Below are 25,561 nucleotides of genomic sequence, written 5' to 3' on the forward strand. Positions count from 1 at the left end.
ATATTTTGAGTATTTGAACTCGGTTTTATGGTTGAATTGTTTTTTTCTTCAACTTTTATCTCGGATTAGATCTCTCCACATCCGTCTTCAACTTTTATGATGGATTGACTCCATTTAATAAACCATTTATATCTTGGAGGGCCGATCTTCATTCTGACTTGGCTTCTTTTGTCGAAGCCTTATATTTAAGGAGATGCATTTTTCCTCTATGAATTGCATTGCTGCTTCTTCTTGCATGGCTTTTTAATTTGGGCCCCACTTCTTTTGCGGTGTCCTTTTATCTGAACCTGACTTCATTTGCCGTGGTCTTTTAATTGGAGTTGGCTCTCTTCTCAATCCACAGCGGGGGGCAGTATTCTCCTTTTTTCTCGAGCCCGGCTTCTCGTGCCTTGGCTCTTCTTTTAGCTTGGCTTCTTTCGCCCAAGTCTTGCATTCATCTAGGTGGATTTCCTTTTTTGGAGGGAATCTCCACACCACCTGTTTGATTATTCTTTGCAATATAAATGCAACATAATAAAGTATGAAGTAGGAAATTAGCAATAATTCTGCTTCAATCAACATCAATAACTATCCAGGTGTAATCAGATAATAATTGCAATCAACAATAAATAATTGACCGTATTTCATACAATCGGATTTGATTGTGCATCCATCATAAAGCTCTATGCTCCCTAATTTTCTTGATCTTCATCCATGCTCCATGAAACTTAGGGCATGCGGCCTTATTGTGAAACCCGATGCTTCTTTGTCACAATAATATTCAAAATATCTGCCAACCTGCTTTTGTCGACATAATACTAAACATATGCATAACAATGTTGACCAACTTTCAAAATTATACATAGCGCATATCAATGCTTATGGAAATTTAACATCATATGATAATAATTTCTAGGATATAAAAGTAAGGAAAAGAATGCTTCCTTATTATTTTGTAACCATCCCGCTTGCAATAGAGGACGGTTCCTGTAGTGGGAGTAACATAAACCAGCTCGGGTCTTTTTAATTTGGGCCCATTGGCATGGTTCTAGCGTGTTATTCTTGCCTATTGAAATCTGATCCCGGCTCTGGTTATGATGTCGAACTGTCATATTTATTGAAGTCTGATCCCGACTTTGGTAATGACTTAGCCGAGATGCTTATTATTGGATGTTATTCAATCCAATTCCTCTGTATTCTGCATATCAATTACCCATCTTTAGTTCGGGAAAATTGTTAGTGGTTACCAATAATAATATTATCTACTTGAGTAGATTGTGCCGGTATAATATCTCGACTATTGCAAATAAATGAGAGAAAATATCTCCTTATCTGACTTGTACTTCCTAAGCCAGTGTTCCATGAGCTTCTTTGTCAATGGTATTGCCACTCTTGGTGCTATCATGAAGCACTTTGATTTATTGTATTTGTTATAAGAAGACAAATTCAATTACAACCACAAGAACGCTGGGTCCCGCAAGTGTAAGAACCTGCATCGTTAATTAAGGAAGTTAATTAATTAATTATGTGAAATTAGGAAATAATTCCATAATTGACCCTATTAATTATTATGAGGCTCTAATAATTATAGTAAGTGAGTAAGAATGCTGAAAGTCGCTTTTCGAAAGAAAAGTGCAGATACCGGTTCTGCTAGTCGGTATAAATGCGTAAGGAAAAAGTATCCCGAAAAATTATAATAAGTGCTTGATAATTACTAGAATAATATGTAGGACTTGTAAAACGAGTTTCAAGTCAAAATAATGAGAACTGGTGCCAGAAACTGGTATTGGCTATGAAAAGCGCGTACCAGAAAAGTGCTCCGAAAATTATAAGAAAAATATAATAATTCTTATAAAATTGAGTAGGTTAAGAATCCAAAGTTTGGGATTAAAATGCTAAGCGTAGCAATTAAAGTTAATATTGTGTGTTAATTGGTTAAGTGACTATATAAGCCTTAGTTGGCACTCAACCCTAGGTGCCACTCATTTGCTACGTGACTTGGAGGCTGACCAGTTTCTCCTTGCTCTATTCCTTGGCTTCTTCACCATTTTGTGAGCCTTGGGAGCCCTTTCCTTCCTTTTCTCTTCACTAAACACTTGGTGCTTGTGAGAAGGATCCTTGTGAGAGAGGGAAAAGGCTGTGTTCTTGTTGTTCAGCCACTGTTTGGGATGTTGAAGGGGGGCTGACTTACTTGGTGGGTTGTGGGAGCCTTGGTCTTGGTATTTTGAGGTGCAAGAAGCCTTCTTTGTGAAGAAAGATCCTTACTTGGGTGGTATTTTCGTGCACCCTTGAAGTCAGAACCTTGGAGCTGTTGTGTGAGCTCCAAGACATTTTACTGAGTTTTAACTGTGGTAAGTTGTACCAACCTTGGTCTTGAGTTTTGTTGCTTAAAGATGAAGTCTTGGCATGTTTAATGAATTAAACAAGTAACCAACTGTCATATGAACCTCAATTAACCTTAAGATGCATGTTTTAGCTTCTGGAAGCGTTAAAAATGGAACCTTGGAAGGATATCTTCGCGAAATGCAGAAACTGCATTCTGTCGCGGAATATCCGGATATTCTGGGTTATGGTTATATGCATGTTGTGTTACATTCTTTGGATATTTTGAAATACTTTGGAGCTGATATGTGCAATGACTTATAATATGTATGTGTTGTTTCCACTTAGTCAGTGAGCCTGAGTATGTGGCATCATACAAGATGGTGAGTCCGTGGGTGAGTGCAAGTAGCATCTTGCATATTGTGTGGGTAATAGACGTATTCCTGCATTTCTCTAATCAGTAGAATAATATTGACACACATGACATGATTATCTGCTGCATTGCCATGATTTAGAACTGATGATGATAAACTGCTTTTGAACTTATATTGCACATGTAAGTGAGCTTGGGTGGAAGATCCTTGAGGACCCCTTGTCTTACTGAGATTTCTTGTTTAGAGATCTTACCCTACGTTTGGGAAATGCTTATTTCAGGTTCAGGTAGTACGGTGACTGATACCTCTGGCGGCAGGAGCACAGAGCTTAGCTGATTATGATATTACTGCTTATTTTCTAGCATGACTAGACTGGATGTTGTTTATGTTTTCCGCATTATTATTATGTTGTTGATGTTGAGACTTATGTTGGGCTTTGTTGCCTTATTTGGGTGAGCATGGGAGTTGTCTATGCCACTATGTTGTTAGTACTTTTGAGTTGGATTGTATAAACTGATAGTTGATCTGGTCTACGTGTTGTAGTTCCGTGACTAGAGACATACATTATGTTGTTTTAATTAATGAGGTATTTCAGTTAGCTGTTTTATTGCAATTGCATACAGGCGATGTTTTATTAATTGTTTAATAAGTAAATTGGTAATGATAATGACATCATAATTGAAAAGCAAAAGATATTCCGCAATTTTTAATTATGCAGCTTAATACGATAGTATGATAACATTACCGGATATATACGGGATGTTACATTTATGGTATCAGAGCAATGGTTCGAGGGAAAAGCATGTATGTATTGCAATAGCTAGGATGTTTTGCTGTGTCTGTCTTGTGTGTTTACTCCAGCAAATTTTATTATGATAATGCATATGTAATCACATTGCGTGGGCCTGATCTACTCATAATTTGTGTAACTTGTGCAGAGTCATGGTAAAGTCCGGTAGAACACGAGAGACTTCTGAGGATCAACCCGATCCTATCCTGACTGCATTGGCTGAGATGCAGGCGGCTAGGTTAGCCGATCAGGAGGCCACTAGATTGGCCAACGCGGCAATGATGGACGCTGTTCGTGAGGCGAATCGGATAGTCGCAGAAGAGGTTCGTGAAGCGAACCGGAGGACCACTGAGGATGTCCTCGAGGCGAACAGGATGGCGAACATGACGATGATGAGAGTCATGTTGGAGGAGATGAGGGCTGGTCCTGCTGTAGGCCAGTTACCACTGCCACCGCCACCGCCGCCTCCACCTAGTGTTGAGGATGAGAGCCTGAGTCACATTGGCAGTGCTGCTCATGTCGCTGAGACGAGGGAGAATCTTGTAGAGCCTGCTGAGGATCGTGATGTGATAGATCGCCGGCTGAATGCTTTCAGGAAGCATAAGCCACCTGTGTTTGAAGGGTCTTTGGATCCTATTGCTGCGGCGAGATGGCTGGAATCGCTGGACAAGATATTTCGGGTCATGCAGTGTACAGACCCATAGAAGCTGATGTTCTCGACTTACATGCTGGAGGGCGATGCCCATGAGTGGTGGACGAACACCTCTTGTGCATTTGAGATGCAGGGTCGTGTTTTGACGTGGCCATTCTTCAAGGAATGCTTCTTGGGCAGATACTTTCCCTACGATGCGCTAGAGAGGAAGCAGGGAGAGTTTGATCGATTGGTTCAGGGCTCGATGTCTGTTACGAGTACCTGCCAAGTTCAATGAGCTGGTGAAGTTTGCGCACTTCCGGATGGTTCCTCCTACTCCGATGTTTTTGGCTGCTAAGTTCCGCAGAGGAATTAGTGAGGTGATTGCTGAGCATATTGCTAGAGCTGCTTCGAGGGATTTTGGTACACTGGTTCAGCAGTGTAAGGACATTGAGGATGTCTGCATAGCGAGCAAGGCCAAGAGGGCCAAGGTCGACGAGACCAAGGGGACTGTTAGTTCCACTCCTGCTCCTACTTCTTGGAAAGATAGAAGGTTTTCTGGGAAGGGAATAGGTAAACAGTTGGCGACTAGGCAGGCGCCTGGTCAGTTCAAGAGGACTGCTTCACAGCAAGGGAGTTTTGTTAGGCCTCCTTCCACTCCGAGATGTGCGGGATGCGGAAAGGAGCATACCAGTCGTTGTGCTTCAGGTCAGCTGATCTGTTTTCAGTGTGGCAAGGAGGGCAACTTCTCTAGAGACTGTCCGTCGTCGACGGCGAGAGCTACAGCTATTCAGGCAGTTCCTTTGCAGATGGTTCTGATGGCTTCTACTTCAGCACCTGCGGTGCCACCTTCTGTTGGGCGTGTGTACACCTTGGATAGGCAGCAGTCGGACCGCGCTCCGAACCTTGTTAGAGGTACTGTGTCTATTGGTGGTATTGTTGTTGATGCATTGTTTGATTCCGAGGCTACGCATTCGTTTGTTGCTACCCCGATTGCTTTGGAGCTTGAGTTGCCCATGTCTGTGCTTTCTCCACCGTTGCGGGTGACTACCGCCGCCGGAGAAATATGTGATTCTACCATTGTACATCACGATGTAGCGTTTCAGTGGGATGGTCGTGAGTTCTCGGTAGATCTGATAGGATTGCCGATGGCCAACTTGGAGATTATTCTGGGCATGGATTGGTTGTCTAGAAACTGTGCACTGATTGATTGCTGTGCAAAGTGCGTGGTGATGTCTCCGTGTGATTCCACAGCTAGTTCCTCGCCATTTATTTCATTGCTACAGGCTACGAAGGCCTTGAGAGCAGGGGCATTTGGTTATGTCATGTTGGGAGATTTGGTGAATGGGACACAGTAGGATATCACTGGCATTCTTGTGGTGGGGGAGTTCCTCGAGGTGTTTCCTGAGGAGATTCTTGAGTTTTCGCCACAGCAGGAGATAGAGTTCTCCATTGATTTATTGCCTGGTGTGGGGCCGATTTGATTAGCTCTATATCGGATGTCGCCACCGGAGTTGGCTGAGCTAAAGAAGCATATTGAAGATCTTTCAGCGAAAGATTTCATCCGGCCGAGTGTGTCTCCTTGGGGAGCACCGGTCATCTTTGTGAAGAAGAAGGACGGGACAATGCGATTGTGCACCGACTACCGGCAGTTGAACAAGGTGACGATCAAGAACAAGTATCCCCTTCCTCGGATTGATGATCTGTTGGATCAGCTCAGGGGTGCTTGCATGTATTCCAAGATTGATCTCCGGTCCGGATACCATCAGATTCAGGTGAAGCCGGAGGATGTCCCTAAGACCGCGTTTCGTTCGAGATACGGTCACTTTGAGTATTTGGTAATTCCTTTTGGACTCACCAATGCACCGACAGTGTTTAATGGATTACATGAACAGGATTTTCCAGCCGTATCTGGATCAGTTTGTGATCGTCTTTATTGATGACATTCTGATTTACTTCAAGACTGAGGAGGAGAATGCGGAGCATCTGAGGATTGTTCTGCAAGTGCTGAAAGAAAAAAGCTTTATGCTAAGCCTTCTAAGTGTGAGTTTTGGCTCAAATCAGTCAAGTTTCTGGGGCATGTGATTTCAGCGGATGGAGTTGCAGTGGATCCCAACAAGATTGAGGCCGTGCTGAATTGGGAGAGGCCCAAGATAGTTACGGAGGTGAGGAGCTTCTTAGGTTTGGCAGGTTACTATCGGAGGTTCATCAAGGGTTTCTCCACGATGGTTCTCCCTTTGACTTGCCTTACCCGAAAGGAGACTCCATTTGTGTGGACTCACGAGTGTGAGGCATGCTTTCAGGAGTTGAAGGAGAGATTGACTACTTCACCTGTGTTGATCCTTCCTGATCCTGCGGAGCAGTTTGAGCTTTACTGTGATGCTTCTGGAAAGGGGCTGGGCTGTGTGTTGATGCAGTCTGGTAGAGCTGTTGCTTTTGCTTCGAGGCAGTTGAAGCATCATGAGAAGAACTACCCGACTCATGATTTGGAGTTGGCTGCGATTGTGTTTGCTTTCAAGATCTGGAAACATTACCTGTTCGATATACAGTTTGCGGTGTTCAGTGACTACAAGAGCTTGAAGTATCTGTTTGATCATAAGGAGCTGAACATGAGGCAGAGGAGATGGATGGAGTTTCTGAAGGACTACGACTTTGAGTTGAAGTACCATCCTGGAAAGGCCAATGTGGTAGCTGATGCTTTGAGTCGGAAATCCGTGAGTCTATCCAGTTTGACGATGGGTGACTTCGACCTCATAGAGAAGTTTCGAGATCTGAAGGTGACAACCTTGTTTGGGGGCGCACTTCTCGAGATGGAGACTGTGAGAGTCAGGAATGAGCTTATGGAGAAGATCCACGAGGCGCAAGTGCAGAGAGAGTGTCTCGACTACGTGAAAAACCAAGACGGTGTGTCTTGGAATGAGGATGGACTTCTGTTGTTTGAGAAGCGTGTTGTGATTCCTCGAGGTACTTTGACCGAAGAGGTTATGGCGGAGGCCCATAAGGGACAGTATACTGTTCACCCTGGTGCTACAAAGATGTACCAAGGCCTGAAAAGGAATTTCTAGTGGCCAGGAATGAAGAATGACATAGTTGTGTATGTGTCCAAGTGTTTGATCTGCCAGAAGGTGAAGATTGAACACCAGAAGTCGTCTGGTAAACTTCAACCTCTTGAGATTCCGGAATGAAAATGGGAGAGCATTTCCATGGACTTCGTTGTGGGTTTGCCGAAGACTCAGGTTGGTTGTGACTCGATATGGGTCATTATGGACAAACTGACGAAGTCTGCCCATTTTCTTCTAGTGAAGGTGAGCTTCACTACTGAGTAGTTGGCCAAACTGTATGTTCGCAAGATCGTGAGGCTTCACGGGGTGCCTGAGAGTATCATCAGTGATAGGGACCCGAAGTTCACATCTCGGTTCTGGGAGGCGCTGCAGGGAGCTTTTGGTACTTAGTTGAGATTTAGTACAGCCTATCACCCTCAGACTGATGGACAGACTAAGCGGACTATCCAGACCTTGGAGGACATGTTGCGGGCTTGCACGTTGGAGCAGGGCTCGGCATGGGATAGGTACCTTCCGTTGGTTGAGTTTTCGTATAACAACAGTTTCCATGCTAACCTGGGCATGGCACCCTACGAGGCGCTCTACGGTAGGAGGTTTCATACACCTACCTGCTGGTCTGAGGTTGGGGATCGTGAGTTGTTTGGCTTGGACTTTGTCCAAGATACCACCCTGCAGATCCAAATGATCAGGGAAAAGTTGAAGCAGGCACAGAATCGCCAGAAGAGCTACTACGATGTCAAGCATCGTCCACTGAAGTTCTGTGAGGGCGAGCACGTGTTTGTGAGACTTTTACTTGTCACCGGTGTTGGACGGGCACTCGAAGTGAGGAAGCTGAGCCCGCGGTTTATTGGGCCCTATCAGATTCTTGGTAGAGTAGGACCTGTTGCCTACCGGCTTGCCTTGCCTTCGAACCTAGCCAACATCCGACGTGTTTCACGTGTCTCAACTTCGCAAGTACGTAGCGGATCCTGCGCATGTGGTGCAACCGGATGATGTGGAGGTTCGGGAGAACTTGAAAACTCCCGTCGGACCACTCAAGATTCTCGATCGTGGCGAGAAGCAGCTGAAGAGCAAGATCATTCCGATGGTCAAGGTGAAATGGTCACGAAGAACTCCTGAGGAGTGTACCTGGGAGCGAGCGGACGAGCTTCTCCGGAAGTATCCCGACTTTCGAGACAGGTATATTCTAATTTTGAGGACAAAATCCTAAAAAAGGTGGGGTGAATGTAAGAACCCGCACCGTTAATTAAGGAAGTTAATTAATTAATTATATGAAATTAGGAAATAATTCCATAATTGCCCTATTAATTATTATGAGGCTCTAATAATTATAGTAAGTGAGTAAGAATGCTGAAAGTCGCTTTTCGGAAGAAAAGTGCAGATATCGGTTCTGCTAATCGGTATAAATGTGTACCGAAAAAGTATCCCGGAAAATTATAATAAGTGCTTGATAATTACTAAAATAATATGTAGGACTTGTAAAATGAGTTTCAAGTCAAAATAATGAGAACTGGTGCCAGAAACTGGCACTGACTATGAAAATGCGTACCATAAAGGTGCTCCGAAAATTATAAGAAAAATATGATAATTCTTGTAAAATTGAGTAGGTTAAGAATCCAAAGTTTGGGATTAAAATGCTAAGCGTAGCTATTAAAGTTAATAATGTGTGTTAATTGGTTAAGTGACTATATAAGCCTTAGTTGGCACTCAACCCTAGGTGCCACTCATTTGCTACGTGACTTGGAGGCTGACCAGTTTCTCCTTGCTCTATTCCTTGACTTCTTCACCATTTTGTGAGCCTTGGGAGCCCTTTCCTTCCTTTTCTCTTCACTAAACACTTGGTGCTTGTGAGAGTGGGAAAAGGTTGTGTTCTTGTTGTTCAGCCACTGTTTGGGATGTTGAAGGGGGGCTGACTTACTTGGTGGGTTGTGGGAGCCTTGGTCTTGGTATTTTGAGGTGCAAGAAGCCTTCTTTGTGAAGAAAGATCCTTGCTTGGGTGGTATTTTCGTGCACCCTTGAAGTCAGAACCTTGGAGTTGTTGTGTGAGCTCCAAGAGCACCCATTTTGCTGAGTTTTAACTGTGGTAAGTTGTACCAACCTTGGTCTTGAGTTTTGTTGCTTAAAGATGAAGTCTTGGCATGTTTAATGAATTAAACAACTAACCAACTGTCATATGAACCTCAATGAACCTTAAGATGCATGTTTTAGCTTCTGGAAGTGTTAAAAATGGAACCTTGGAAGGATATCTTCGCGAAATGCAGAAACTGCATTCTGTCATGAAATATCCAGATATTTGCCTGTGGAATATCGGGATATTGATATCCGGATATGGATATTCAGATATTTATATCCGGATATGGATATCCGGATATTTATATCCAGATATGGATATCCGGATATTTATATCCAGATATGGGGTTCTGGATATCCGGATATGGATATATGGATATTTCCAGAGTGATATCCGGATATTGGATATCTGGATATTTCCTGTGAGATATCCGGATATTCTGGGTTTGCGAGGAACAATAGTGTACTGTTCATCCAGAACTGATCTATGGGTTTGTGGTCCCTAGTTTGAGGAAGTTGAACTTCTGTAAGTAATTAATGTAAGTCAGAATCATATGATTAAGGGCTTATGGCTGTTGTGAAGCCTTAAGACGTAAAACGTAATGAAAAGGCGTTGTCTTTATGTTGTATACTTGTAGAGTATGATTGTTGATGTATTATTGGTCCATAATAGATTGTGAATCTGTTGTGTTTGGACTTTGAGCTGTGGACTCTTGGCTTTGGGTGTTAGCTTGCAAGGTAAGCTTTCGTGTCCTCGGTTTAACCATGTTGTGGTTCCACCATGTCCCATGGGGGTATGGTTATATGCATGTTGTGTTACATGCTTTGGATATTTTGAAATGCTTTTGAGCTAATATGTGCAATGGCTTATAATATGTATGTGTTGTTTCCATTTAGTCGGTAAGCTTGAGTATGTGGCGTCATACAAGATGGTGAGTCCGTGGGTGGGTGCAAGTAGCGTCTTGCATATTGTGTGGGTAATAGATGTATTCCTGCATTTCTCTGATCAGGAGAATAGTATTGACACACATGACATGATTATCTGCTGCATTGCACTGATTTAGAACTGATGATGATAAACTTCTTTTGAACTTATATTGCACATGTAAGTAAGCTTGGGGTGGAAGATCCTTGAGGACCCCTTGTCTTACTGAGATTTCTTGTTTAGAGATCTCACCCCACGTTTGGGGAATGCTTATTTCAGGTTCAGGTAGTATGGTGACTGATGCCTCTGGCGGCAAGAGGCCAGAGCTTAGCTGATTATGATATTACTGCTTATTTGCTAGCATGACTGGACTGGATGTTGTTTATGTTTTCCGCATTATTATTAATGATAGTTGGTCCGGTCTACGTGTTGTAGTTCCGTGACTAGAGACATACATTATGTTGTTTTAATTAATGAGGTATTTCTGTTAGCTGTTTTATTGCAATTGCATACAGGCGATGTTTTATTAATTGATTAATAAGTAAGTTGGTAATGATAATGACATCATAATTGAAAGAAAAAGATATTCCTCAATTTTTAATTAAGCGAGCTTAATACGATAGTATGATAACATTACCGGATATATACGGGGTGTTACAGCAAGCAATGGTTCAACAACATATATTAAACAATATTTAAACAATGTCTTTCAATTTGAGATGCAGCAATAATCATATATATATATTGTTAACCAATGTTATTAAATGCCACGTGCATATACATATACATATATATATATTAATCAAAGGTTGTATTAAATACATTATGCCAATCAAGACAAATCTTTGATTTGTCCATAGATTACTCCCAAAGCATTCTTAATCAAAGACTGCATTACATACATTATGCCAATCAAGACAAATCTTTGATTTGTCCTTAGATTACTCCAAAAGCATTCAATTTAATCAATTGTGCAATATTTATATAATTGAAAAGTAGGATAATATCAAATATTTTGAATAATATGCTAAGATCAAGGATGCTTAGCTTTTTGTTGGGTCTGATCAGATTCTGAGAGCAAAAGCTTCTCATTGAAACCACAGCCGCGCGGGGCTGGAGTGATAAACTTTTCGCATTGTTGTGCATTTTGTGCTTTCAGGATCCAATAACATCAAAATTTATATTTTTGTTGTAGTCCTGATCCCGACCACGTTCTCGGTTTTGATCTCGGCCATGATCCTGACAACGGTAGTGGTCACAATTTTGATCTCGGCTTCGTCATGCTTGTTGAAGCAATTGTGAACTCTAATCGGGCTTGAACGGTTGATGAGTTTTATTTTTGTACTTTGCGCTCAACGTATTAGGATTTGGATATGGCAGCGACTGCTGCGCTTTCACCACTATTGGGTAGGAATCGAATTTTATTGTTCCCCACAGTTGGCGCCAAAGTTACGATCTGATAGATCGTGAATGTCCAATCAGAGATTGATAATTTAATATTGGATCTGTTTGCCCTCTCTCAGGTACCTATGGGGGAGGTACTCTAGAGATCAGCGGATCACTGTGCACAATAAAAGAAACGACATAGTCAAGGAGTGGGGTGTGTGTACAGTGATAAGCTAAGAGAGATGGTTTTTAGCCTGTGTACCTTATTGGTTTAACCCCTTATTTATAGATGGGTTACCTGGCAGGAGTGGACTTCTGGGCCTCTTAGGAGTATTGGGGATTCAATTGTTGATCCATTGCTGCCGTAGTAGGATTAATATAATTAACGAATATTTTTTTAATTCCCTCTTAGCCTGTTAGCCCTATTTGAACTTTCTAGAATGTGAGTCTTTGTCAGGTCCATGACAAGTTTCATCTCCTTTCTCGCTTCAATCTCAACCTGAGCTCATTCTCTTTTAGCATTTACAAATTTGACTCATTACCTGATCTTTCAAGTAAAGATCAAGCTGTTAACTACAGTAGGGATGTAAATCACATATGGTAGTTCAAACAGGTAGCGGGAATGTCATACCTTAGCACAGAATATATGTTCATTCCCCTGCTAAAATTTCATTTCGGAGAAGATCTTTTATCAGAATAGGCAATGTTTAACTCAATTCAAATTCCTAATGTGTAGAATCTAATAGGATAATGAACTCTTGGTGCATAAGTGAATTGCAAATTACCTTTCAACCTAAATAGAAGACATCTACATGGTACACATTCCACTACACAAGGGATGGGCAACAAAGATTGAAGGCGAAAATTGATAAATCAAAAACAAAACTCAGTCCTCTTTCAATTCAAACTATCAATAAACACAGAAAATTGCTCATTCAACATCATACTGATAACTAACTAGAAGAGCAGGGACACAAACATTAGTTTTCTTTGTATCCTGCAAACAAGGGCTGTCGTCCGAACGTGAAATATGAGCCATACCCAATAACTGAGAACATAACAAGAATTCCTTCACAGTGGTATTAATTAGTAGATGAGTGATACATACAAGGAATCAAGTACAAATCATGTTTTCTTCTTACAGACAAGCCAAATGATTCAGTCATGTCAAGTTCTTCAGGCTTATTCCCATTGGGCATCTTCCAATCAAAATGGAAAAGCAAATTTGCTAGTTTGATTTCAACATTAACAATGCCAAATGTAATGCCAGGACACATCCTCCTTCCAACACCAAATGGGATAAACTGAAAATCTACACCTTTGTAATCAACTGAGCTATCAAGGAACCTTTCTGGATAAAACTTCTCAGCTTCAATCCAGTAGTTTGGATCCCTCCCAATTGCCCAAGCATTAACAATAACCTTACTTTTAGCTGGTATCTCATAACCATTAATTTCACATCTCTCACTGCATTCCCTTGGTAGTAATAATGGAACAGGAGGATGTAGACGCAAGGTTTCTTTGATAACTGACTTTAAGTATTTCAGTTCATGAATGTTAGCTTCATCTACATGCCCTTTACCATCAAAGACCCTTCTTATTTCAACTTGTGCTCTTTCCATCACCCTTGGATTTTTGACAAGTTCTGACATTGCCCACTCTATGGTTTTTGCTGAAGTACCGCTTCCAGCACTGAAGATATCCTGAAATAAGTGCTAACATGAATAGAATTGCCAACAATTTTTTGCAGCACTTGCACTAGCATCTAATGAAACCTCTAACTTAACAAACGATTTGTTGTCCTATTAAAAAATTTCCATGGAATTTTTCTTTTTTTTTTCAAATTCAAGAATTATAAACAGAATTTACTTAAAAATTTCTTCATTTAAATATACATGTGACAGAGAGTTGAAAGAGCCGCATTTGGTATTTAAAATCTCAGTATACTATGAATCTTGTTTTTCCTCTGCCTGCAGCTAGCAGTCTTTAACAAAGAAAAAATTGTAAGCATTTAAAGTCAACTGCATTTAATTGATCTTTGGCGATATCAACTTGGAACTACTTTTGGAAATTATGTGATTTTCTATTAGCAAAATACATACCAAAAGTGTTGCTTTGATAACGCTGTCGGATAGAGGATGATCAAGGTTGTTCTGCTTCTGAAGCTTCAGCATGACATCAACTAGATCTTCACCTACTTTTTCATTGTTTTCCTTTGTTTCTGAACTCGTGTGTCTGTGATCTCTGACAATTTTCTCAAGGATTCTATCTATTTCTTGATGGAGTTTCTCAGCTTTGGACCTTATTCCTGTCAAAACTTGAAGCACTTCAATTGAAGGATACAAGTCAGCTATAGAGAAACCAGCAACTAATTTTAAGACATCCTTCATAACAGTTATGAATGCTTCTTGGTCTTCGGATTTTCCTCCAAAGGCTACTCGTGATGTTAAGCCATAGGAGAAGGAACTAATCGTCTTACTAAGATTGATAGATGACCCTTCACTCAAACATATCTGTTTGATAAGATTTGATGCCTCCTCTTCCCTGATTGATTGAAATGATTCAACACGCTTTGGTGTTAGTAGCTCAAACGTGCAAATCTTTCTCATCTGCCTCCAGTAACTTCCGTAAGGGGAAAAGCTCATACCCTTTGAACCATAAGAGATAACATCTGCTGCAAGAACATGAGGCCTATTTGCAAAGATGATATCATGTGTCTTCATAACTTCTTTGGCCATTTCAGGGGAAGACACCACTATGGTGGAAAGACCACCAAGTTTCATATGCATCAGAGGCCCATATTTCTTTGCTAATTTTGTTAGGCCTTGATGAGGCATTTTACCAAGCTTGTGCATGTTCCCAATAAGTGGCAGTTTTGGGGGCCCTGGTGGTAACTTGGAGTTTGAAGACTTGGTTTTTGATCTCCAAACTATGCTAAACACCATGAACAGGAAGAGAAAGAAGGACAACATCGCAGGTGAGGGAATATTCTGGAGATGTAGCTCCATAATTATGAAAGAAAACAAACTGCCTCAGAAGTTAGGGATGGCCACAAATAAATACTAAAAGAGGAAAATATCTAGGAACTTATTTTTTATTATTATAAGAAATCATTAATATATGTAGATGAGATATTGTTATTACCAATTAATATTACGGTCAATGTCACTATCAGTTTATTTCACCGTTATATCGAATATGTTGATCTACCAGTTATATTTATTTTCACCTTTATATAATTATGATTTCTCATATTTAATAAAAAATATTTAAATATAGGAAATCATAACCATACAAAAGTGAAAATAAATATTAAATATTAAATATAGGGAGAAGAAAGAATATTTTTAGAAAGTTAAATCAGAACTGTTGGATCAATATAATCAATTTATCGATAAAATAAACTGAAAATAACATTGATAATAATACTAATTGATAGTAACAATATCTTATATCTTATATATATATATATTTGATGGGTTTTATAATTCTCATTTAACATGAGAATTCAAATTTTCCTACACACCCTTCGATTTTCGTGCTGACATGAGTCCTACATATAATTTTTTCTAACACATGGGTCCCACATGCTTTTTATCTCTACAACATGAGAATTGAATTTGCATTTAACATGAGAAAATCAAACCCCATATTTGATAATTATAATCCTTCGATTCATTGCCTTCTCAATTCGAACTTTTAAAAATTCCATACCTTAAATATTTAAGGAAATTTTTAGATGAAATGTCAATTGTTGGCATGCTTAAATTGTCAACTGCACGATTAGAGTTCCCGTAAATAGATAAAAAAGTATCATATTTAAAGAATAAAATTTTGTGGTCCAATACGGCACCAAAGTCAACAAGTGTTTAAGGGGACGTTTCACAGAGGAAAAAAAAAAATTATTCGAGAATTTAAAAATTTAAAATTTAAAAAAATTTAGTTTCCCAAAAATACCGAAGAATTATGCATAAACGTGGTGTTCAATTTCCTATTCTTATCACTGTTTCTTATATCTTTACAATCAATTTTTATTATTATTTAAAAAAACGCTTTCATGATTAAGACAATTGTTAACCCCCGCATGAGTATTTTTTTTTTTAAATGCTTTATTGGACGATTGTTGATCCTTTGAAGTTAATGTATTTTGAGTATAGAGCGTTTAATTTTTCAGTTAAACTAGTCAAATCTCATTGCTTATTAATTAGTCTGTTAACTAGATTATCTATTTATTTTTTAATTACAAAGAATTTAATTTTATAATTTGGTATGGTTTGAATTTAGAGTTTATTTTCTATTTTGAAATAGAAAATTGAATTTTTGCCTCATCTCGATTCTTAACTTTGTAATTTTCATCGTATGTAAGAATAAGTTACTTTTAAGGTTAAAAAGGGCTTTAAAAAAAAAGGAAAAAAAAGGCTACCTGATACTGCCATACCGGTGTTGATAAGAGCACAAAATTTAAGGCGGTATATTTTATGGAAAAAAATATTTATTCTTTTAAATGATATAGAGTTATGTTATTTTAAGGAAGAGAAAAATATAAATTAATCTTTTATTTAGAATTTAAATTAAAAAAAACTTACTTTTTTCTTTTATGATTTTTATTATTTGTGATTTTTTTCATTTAAAATAATATAGTTTTATATTCTTTAAAAAGATAAAAACATCGAATACTGTTATGGACCCGTATAAAGGGCTCATTGATTGATAGGCCCAACAATGGACAATCTAATATTTAAATCAAGCATAACTAAGGAAAGGTATCCATCAAGGATACTAATCCTAATACGATAACATGACAGATGGGCTTGGGCCCTTATCAGATGCACTAAAGGTCCATATTCTACTACCCATAGGTAAATCCTATAAATAAGGTACGCTCTCTCCCTTACTGTTATGTTGTCACTGTGCGCACACACACCCCCATTGGCAAAGCCGTTACTCTTTGTGCATAGTGATTTGCTTGACTCAAGGGTATCTCCTTCATAGATACCTTGGTGAGGGCACTAGATTCAAGATCAACTTACCAGTCCATTAGACTGGACATCTCTGTCTCCAAGACAGAACATTGGCGCCGTCTGTGGGGAGTCGACAACTTTGATATTCCCACAATCTTGATCGAAGATGGCAGTCCGTACAGGGAGCAATATCCAACAGCCACAACCTCCAAACGAGGCCAATCAGTCGCGGGGTCCTATTCTGGAAGAGGCCAATCAGCCTCATCGTCAACCAGAAAATGAGGTGGACTATGATGCAGTCCATGTCAGTGAGGATGTGTCAGATATAGCCTCTACCCCAGCCCCACGTAATCGAGTTGCAGATTTGGCGTTGAATAACCCTCTTCCTCCTCAGCATCCTGCAGACCTTGTTGTTCGCAGAGCACAGGCTGCAGATCCTGATTCTTGCCTGGCTCAAAGTACCTTTGTCGCAATATGGCGAAGGGTGGAAGATATGGAGAATCGTAACAATCTTCAACGACAGGAAGATTTCAGGAGAATTCAGAAGGACGATGCGAGGAGAATGCATGAGTTGGAACAACGATTGTTGGCAATGAGAGGGCTTTGATCATAGAGGATCCAAGGCCGAGATGCAAATGGCCGAGATGAGAATCACAACCCGAATAGGTAGGTTCGAGTTGCGATCACTGAGAACCGAGGAACATCAAATGTGGGAACCGTTGGAGGCCTAAATCTTGAAGCCTAGGGAATGAGTAACCGGAACATGAACACGCAACCCCTCATCCAGAATGTTTCAACAGGAGCAAATGTGCAGGGGGAGGGATCACATCTTAGCCAAGATGCCTAAACCGCCAAAGGACGCGTGGAACCCGGTGGTTACAAGAGGAAATACAGTAGGGGACAGTACAATAACAACCCCTTCACTTGTGAGATACTGAGTGCTCCTTTCTCAGAGGATTTTGATTCGGCACGCTTGCTGAAATATGATGGAAGCCAGGATCCGTAGGTCCATATAGATGCATTCGACACAGACATGTAGATCCGAGGAATTGATGAACCCCTCATATCTCGAATATTTGTCATAACTTTAAGTGGGGTTGCGCAGGCATGGTTCTCAGACATACCTGCCAACTCCATTTGGTCTTTCGAAGAATTTGGAGAAAAGTTTCTTCTGAATTTTGTGACAAGCAAAAAACATCCAAAGTTCGAGTTCGCACTTGGGAAGATACGACAGCAAGAAGGTTAAAGCTCAGAACACATGTGAAGACATGTGCGTAAGGAATGATGCTTGGGGGAAACTCGCCAGTTGGATCACAACAACTCAAGCTCATTCCTAACTCGGTGTAGGGAATACGTGTGACATCTTCTCGGTTTCGCGTTAAATCCGCCGAGATAAAGGGCAACAAGGACCCCGATTGAAAAAATTCTAAGATGCAAGGAGCATATATGCAAAGAGTTCACAAACTGAACCGTTCTCAGCAAAAAATCTGAACCAAAACACAAAGGAGTTCATCCCGACAACCCGGACACCCAGGTAGCCTAGCTGAGGGACAACTGTTATGGACCTGTATAAGGGGCCCATTGATTGATAGGCCCAACAAGGGACAATCTAAGATTTAAATTAAGTATAACTAAGTAAAGGTATCCATCAAGGATACCAATCATAATATGACAACATGATAGATGGGCTTGGGCCCTTATCAGAGGCACTAAAGGTCCATATTCTACTACTCACAGGTAAATCCTATAAATAAGGGATAAAACCTAAAAGTACGTTACGCTCTCTTCCTTACTCTTATGCTGTCACTGTGCGCACACACCCCCCATTAGCAAAGCCGTTACTCTTTGTGCACAGTGATCTGCTTCACTCAAGGGTATCTCCTTCATAGATACCTTGGTGAGGGCACTAGATCCAAGATCAACTTACCAGTCCATTGGACTGGATATCTCTATCTCCAAGACAGAACAAATCCATATTTTATTCTTATCGACGAGACAAAGTTGTTGAGTTGTGGAGCATGGTAATTAAAAACGAATTTTTAAAATGATTTCGTTATGATGTAAAAGCGTTTAAAAACGCAGCGTTTAAATGTGAAAATGTAAAAGCGGTATATTGCTTTAGGGTTTTATTAATCTTATGTAATAAGAGAAAGTTCTCTCATGCTATAGAGACAATCATATGTGGGACCCATCCACTTATAGAAAAAGAAAAAAGATAAAAAAAATAACACAAAAATCGATGTATTTGTAGGAGATAAAAATACTCTTCTACAACATAAGATTATATTTTCTCATTTTTTTATGTGTTCACCCATTTTTTTCTTTTCAAATAAAAGAACTTCTTACTTTACCTGCGTGATTGCAAACCGACTGGCTACTGCTACAAGCTACGCCCAGAACGGCGGCTAAAGGCATGAGGAATAGTTGATTCCAGTGTTGGTTTGGTGAGAGCACAAAATTTAAGGTCTTTTCTTATATTTTTTTAATGTATCTTTATAGGTGAAAATTAATTCTTTCGATATGAAAAATTATATTAAGTGAATAAATCTTTCACAATGAAATCTTTTTTATATATATAATCAGGAAAGGAATTGAATTTATGTCAACATACTTAAAGAATTCAACTATTATCAAATATGCTGATTTTGTTGATGGGTATATCTTATTCTTGTTGACACAACTATGATAGTTAAAAATTAGTTTTAAAACCGCACTTTTATATTTTTATGATTTTTTCCAATCAAAACGGTTTTATTAACATTTCAAGTGTTTTATGTTTTTATAAAAAAAAAAATTAATTTTATAATTTATGATTTCTAACCCCCCCCCCCCCCCCCCCCCCCCCCCCCCCCCCCCCCCCCCCCCCCCCCCCCCCCTCTCCTCTTTTATCTTTAGTTAAAACCTCAATTTCATCTACCCTTGACAAGACAAACCGACAAAGTTGCTTGGTTGTGGAGGTTGTGATTCAAAGGGCAAGAAGTCAAATAAAACAAGAGCAGAATCATTTGGATCTATGTCAAAGAGTACAAAATATGAGTTGTGTATTCAATCTGAGTTGTAAATTTGTAATCGGTATCCACTAACATAAAAAGTGTATTCTGAATGTCTGAACACATTAGCAGATGTGACAAATCCGGAACATGTAAAGACACCAAGTGGGTCCTTTGCAAAAATAAAAAATAAAAATGATTTTGTAACCACAAAATAAAGTCATGGCACTGTAGTGGCGGTTAAAGAGAGAAAAACTCACACAAGAGAGAAAAAAAACCAAAAAACATTGTGAAAGAAAAAACTTTGGGTCTGTTTGATTGTGTTTTGATTTTTTTTTCTTAAAACTGTTTTGTAGAATAGTTATAACAACAGTTGTTTTCTGTATTTTTTTTGTTTTGAAAATTAAAAACCAAAACAGAAAACAAAAACAATTCAGACATATTCTCTAAATTTGATTCTAAAAACAAAAAAACAGTTATAGTTTTTAAAATATTTTTTTCAAAACAGGTCTTATCAAACAAATTTTTTTGTTTTTTTTTTTTCTAAAAATTAAAAAATTGTTTTTAAAAACACTAATCAAACAAAGCCAAGCTTGTCTCTCATGAAGGTGTTCGAGTAAAGCTTCTTCTGAAATCATCCTGAATAGGGCAGAAATGCAAGAAAAAAAAGTCAAGGCTTCAATTAAATACAATAGTTCATTCTATGAATTTTTTGCTACTTTTTTTCTTCTTCTAATTATGATTACCATCATCATTATCGTACATTTTTTGTTGTCCAGTTTCAACAAATAACTGCAACTATTTTCTCCTATTTTCATGGTAATTGAACGTCATATTTCCCTTTTTCTTAATTTTTTTTAATTAATTTAATTCTAATTATCTCTTTGAAACGAGTTGATTTCTTTTAGTATTCTCACAAACTTTGACTTTTTGACCCAACTATGAGACATCCAGAGTGCGGGGCAGGTCAGGGATGAAAATATTTAAATTCTTCCCAAAAGTGACATGTAGGGATCGAACTGAGGTCTTTTCCTTTCCAATTACCCAGATCTTGCATGTTTACTCTGTTCTCGCATATTTAAAGTCCAATGAGCATACAATAGGAGGAAGCATCAGTCAGAGGCTGGCCCAAATCACGACGAAATTTAAGTGAGTTACCCATTAGTGTAGTAGCAAGTTTACAAGCCAATAGACAAGCGTCTGATAAGGGCTCCAAGGTGTATTTACGCTGATTTAGAGCAATACCAGAAGAAGATATGGATATTTCAAGGCCCAGAAAATATCAGAGCTTCCCCAAATCTTTGATCTTAAATTTTTCATTTAGGAATGACTTTACTCTTTGAATTTCTTCCGTGCTATCACCAGCCAGAACAATGTCATCGACGTAGACAAGAAGGGCAGTGAAAGAGTTTCCATGTTGTCTTGTGAAGAGAGAAAAATCAGCCTGAGATTGACAATATCCAAGAGATAAAAGGGATGTTGAGAGCTTGGAGTACCACTGTCGACTCACTTGTTTGAGCCCATAGGGGGACTTGTGAAGTCTACTGTAACATCCCGGGCGCTGACGAATGCAGGGAGTGATCGCCGGTGCGAAAGGGCATGGACAAGGAGCAGCTCCTGACAGGCTTCCGACGAGGGGTTACATGTATGAATCGAATCGACACCCGAAAGAGAGGGATTCCAAAAGCTGTGCAGGTATGAGACTGCACAGTTTGGGATAGCTTATAAGAATTAATTGGTACTACATATACTCAGTGTTTAAAAATCCGGTCCGGCCATCGACCTGGCCGAGGTCAGGGGTCATGGGGTCACGGGTTCAACCGGGGGGTCACGGGGTCACTACGCTGACCCGATTTTATATATTAAATGTATATATATATATATATATATCCTATATGAAAATATTAAGAAACAAACCACCAATCATCAAAGATTCAAAATATACTTGACATAATTCACCAATTACAACCACAAGTCAATATTACACAACCTAATTAAAGTATCAAGATACCAAGGTACAAAACTCATATTCTAATGGGGTCACTACGGTGACCCGGTTCTGCCTCTTTTGATAAGGTATCTGACAAAGGAAAATTTAAGGGAAGTGAGAATGAGTTTTTGTTTTCCATCAACAACTGTAAGGATTTCATTTGAATGGGAAAAAATTCTTACCTTTTCTAGAAGATTCACGGCAGCGAGGTGAAGATTGAAGACGTCTAGGTCATTGGGAGAGAAGAGAACGATTAGATTTCCGTTTGTAAGTATTTTTATTTTATTTTTTTTAATAAAACGACATTGTTTCAGGGAATTTTTTTTTTTAAAAAAAAAAACATGCAGTGGCCCCATTTGACCCCTCTGACCCGAGAGTCACTAAAATTCGGCCGGGTTTTGGGGGTCGGAGGGGTCGATGTGCATATAGGGTTCAACTTGTGACCCCAACCCTCATAGGGCAGGGGTCAGGGTTGACCCGGGTCAACCCGGGGGGTGGGGTGGGATTTTAAAACACTGCCTATACTAACAAGATACATCTACTTTTCGATAGCCCAGAACGGAAGAACTCCATAGTTAAGTGTGCTTGACTTTGGGCAATTCTGGGATGGGTGACCTCCTGGGAAGTTTTCTCAGGAACTGTGCGAGTGAGGAAAAAGCAACTGAACAGTCTCGTGTTAGTATGTGGGGATAGTCATTGATTCTTGAACCGGTCGGGCGTTACATCTACAAACTAAGGAAGGATCAGAACAAGAAATTCCAGTTGGCAAGGTCACGTATACTACAAAGAAAGAATTGCTGAATAATAACACAAGAGGAAGGTGAATTGTGTTTTAAAACTTTTTCGTAAAAATCAAAGAAAATAAAATAAAAAACTCTTTTTTCAAGAAAGCATGCAAGAGTAGATTTAATTAATTAACAAATAGTCCCTAACCTTAAAACAGATTCAAAACATCAAGAACAATGAATCATAGAGTAATATGCATGTGAAAATAAAAGATTAGGGAAGAGAGAAAATAACACCGGGATTTATTTTGGTTCACTCTCTACCACTTGAGAGCTACATCCAGACTGCCATCGATCGTTCCACTATCATCAATCTTTTAACCAGTGCTTGAAGAAAACGTTTTACAAGAGAAATTTTACAAGAACTGCGATCTCCCCGACACCGCTTAACCCAAACCCCTTCAGGATCACTCCACTCATACACAAACCAATCACTAACATCCCTTGTTCATAAATGTAGGAGTACCACGACCCCTTCCTCTTCTAGAAGAAATTCTCTGCTAACTATTAGAGAAATTATTGAAAGTTTGGCTTCAACACTTTGATCAATCAAAGACTCACTTTGCATTTGCCTTTCTTGTTGTACTATCAAGGAAAAGAATCTCATTAAAGTTGGAAATGGATCCATCAGCATCACTTGAGATCTTACATGAACATATTGCTCATTAAGACCTTTGAGAAACCTAACCACCTGATCACGGTCTCTATAAGATCTCACCAAGGCATATCCACCACAAAAACATTAGTTAACACAACTACAAACAAGTAGAGGCTTTAAATTTTCAAGTTCATCCCACATTATTTTCATTCGAGTATAATATCAGTAACAAATCTATCACCCTGTTATCATGTACATTTCTTCTTGTAGATTATAAATTCAAAAAATGTCAGAATGAGAAAACCTTCCTCGAAAGTCAGCCCAAGCATCACTGGCTCGATTCATCCATAAGATGGATTTAGCAATGGAACTGTTAGTTAATTGATGAATCCAAGATAAAACGATCATGTTACAATGCTGCCACGTTGGGAAAGTAGAATCATTTTCCAGTGGTTGTGCAATGGTGCCATCAACAAAACCTAGTTTAATCTTGCTCAAGAGAGTCATGGTCATGGACCTCGCCCGATAATGATAATTGCACTCATAAAGAGGAGGTGAAACAAGGACCAAGCTTGGACTTTCGCTTGGATGAAGGAAAAATGATTAAATGGATTTGTGTAGAAATAGGAAGAACATTGTTCGGATTCGCCATGGATTGCAAGAATCACGAAGGAAAGGAAAAGGTAGAAAAAGAGTTGCGAAGAATCAGAAATCGTCAGAAGGAAAAATCTGATACCATCATATGAACTCAGATCTCGCATTCAAGAACAAAGAGAGAAAGCAGAGCTCGAACAGAGAATGAGAAAACTGAATTCATTGATATGAAAAATTGACTAACAAAAATACAAGAGAAGTTTTTATATACAACAACAAGTTCCTCTCTTATGAAAGAATAACCAACTAATAGTATTCTAACTTAACTAACAAACTAACATAAGTTAAGATGGGCCTGGTCCTTTTGAGTCTGGTAACATTGGCTCCTATCGGTATTCCCACAAGCTTCGATTCTTTGAGCTAACTATGAGACTAATCCAGAGTGCGGGACAAGCCAGAGATAAAGATATTTAAATCCCTCACAAAAGTGACATGTGGGGATCGAATTGAGATATTTTTCCTTCCACTTACTCAGTTCCATTGCTACCACTTAAGGCTTGGGTTGAATTGGTTCTTTACATAGTATTAGAGCTTCCTTGACTAAAAGGTCACCGATTCGATCCTCACCACCCTCATTTGTGGAATTAAATAAGCATAAGATAAAAAAAAAAAAATTTGGGTCAATACAATATTCACGTATCGAGCATAAAGGGCTCTTACGTAAGAGGGTGTGTTAGAGAATAATGTAAATCATTAAAAGGCCCTCACCTAACACCTTAAGATTTTGGGTTGAATTGATTCATTATATCATTTACTGAGCTCCCTTGCTACCAATTGAATTACTATACCACTATTTCGTCCCTTTTTTTGACTTTGACGTTACCCACAAAGCTTGCTTGCCAGTGGGGTTGTTCCTTGTTTCTTTATTGTTATGATTTTGGTTGGTTGTCAACTTTATTTACCATACCATCTTTATCACTTTTTTTTAAAAAAAAAAAAGGACCCGCTTAGTGTCTTGGCAAGTCGTAGACAGTGGCAGAGCCACGTATATTTTAGGTGTGGCATCAGTCCGGGCTAAATTTTAACAAATTGTACTTATTATATATAATTATATAATTAATTATAATTTGGTATGATTTAAATTAAAATCTGGCGCGGGCTATAATTTGTAATTTGACCTTATCTAAAACTTAAAATAATTTTGATTAAAGATTTGGATAAATTGTATTAGGTTATGTGTTTAATTTTCACTTGTATAAAAAAAATAAAATATGTTTAGTAAAATTAAAAAATATTTAATAAAATTATCACTATTTTTAGTCCTGTCTGTTCAAGTACTTTATATTTAATATAATTTAAATATATTATAATATGAACTAACTAAAATTAAAAAAAATAAATATACATATAAATTTTTGACCCATACTCAAGGTGGAGCCTGACTTTGCCACTGGTCCTAGACCTATCACTTCCTATTCTTGGACTCGACTTTAGTTCTGGGTACGTGGCAAAAATGACCCTATTATGATCCTATTGTAATATATGACACTTGAAGTATCGTATCAAAAATATAATATTCTAGTATTAGGTTTATATAAACTTTAAACTATCATACATTACAAGGTAGCTTTTAGAATAAGATTCTTTAAGATGCAAAAATATGGCAAATGGCCGGGTTCTTTATTTTTATTATAAAGAGATTGTTTTCCAAGGCTAATACGATGACTTTCCGATGACAATAAACAATCTTATAGCTTCAAGGCTCGACCTTATTTGTATTTCTCTCACACTCTGTTTGTGCAAATATCAAAAGGGAAAAATATTTATGCAGTTACTGCATATAAGTTATCTGCATTTATTCTCAAAACGATGTCGTTTTGGGAATGAAATCTTAAATTATGTGATTTTTCTTGACATCATTTTGATAAAGAAATATGGTTCTATTGTTATATAACATGATGTGGTTTGGTCATTGCTTCAATAATTACATTAAAAAGGTTCATTTTGATATGGTCTATTGCTTCATTTTGATATGGTTCTATTGTAGGTTGTACTATTTCAAAAAGGTTTTAATATTTGCCTGTCTACATGAAGGTTTGGTCAT

The 25,561-nt window shown here is 38.8% G+C and overlaps 1 protein-coding gene across 1 annotated transcript; it reads right to left on the bottom strand.

The window, feature by feature from the left end:
* Positions 1–12,380: 12,380 nt before the first annotated feature.
* LOC133301262 (cytochrome P450 71D9-like) lies at positions 12,381–14,547 on the bottom strand. The gene is made up of 2 exons (XM_061500883.1): positions 13,642–14,547; positions 12,381–13,242 (listed from the first exon to the last, which is right to left on the bottom strand). Exons 1-2 carry the CDS (start codon positions 14,545–14,547, stop codon positions 12,622–12,624), a joined length of 1,527 nt encoding a protein of 508 aa, XP_061356867.1. The 3' UTR covers positions 12,381–12,621.
* Between the last annotated feature and the right edge of the window lie 11,014 nt (positions 14,548–25,561).

Source organism: Gastrolobium bilobum, unplaced genomic scaffold, assembly GCF_033153095.1.
Source record: "Gastrolobium bilobum isolate Gb01-03AN ecotype WA unplaced genomic scaffold, APGP_CSIRO_Gbil_v1 utg11279, whole genome shotgun sequence".
Taxonomy (NCBI): domain Eukaryota; kingdom Viridiplantae; phylum Streptophyta; class Magnoliopsida; order Fabales; family Fabaceae; genus Gastrolobium; species Gastrolobium bilobum.

What these genes read in the sequence shown, in the direction of transcription:
- LOC133301262 (XM_061500883.1), bottom strand. Translation starts at nt 14,547, where the DNA reads ATGGAGCTACATCTCCAGAATATTCCCTCACCTGCGATGTTGTCCTTC. An exon ending in TTATCAAAGCAACACTTTTG is followed by an intron (nt 13,243 to 13,641) that starts GTATGTATTTTG and finishes CACTTATTTCAG; the next exon opens with GATATCTTCAGTGCTGGAAG.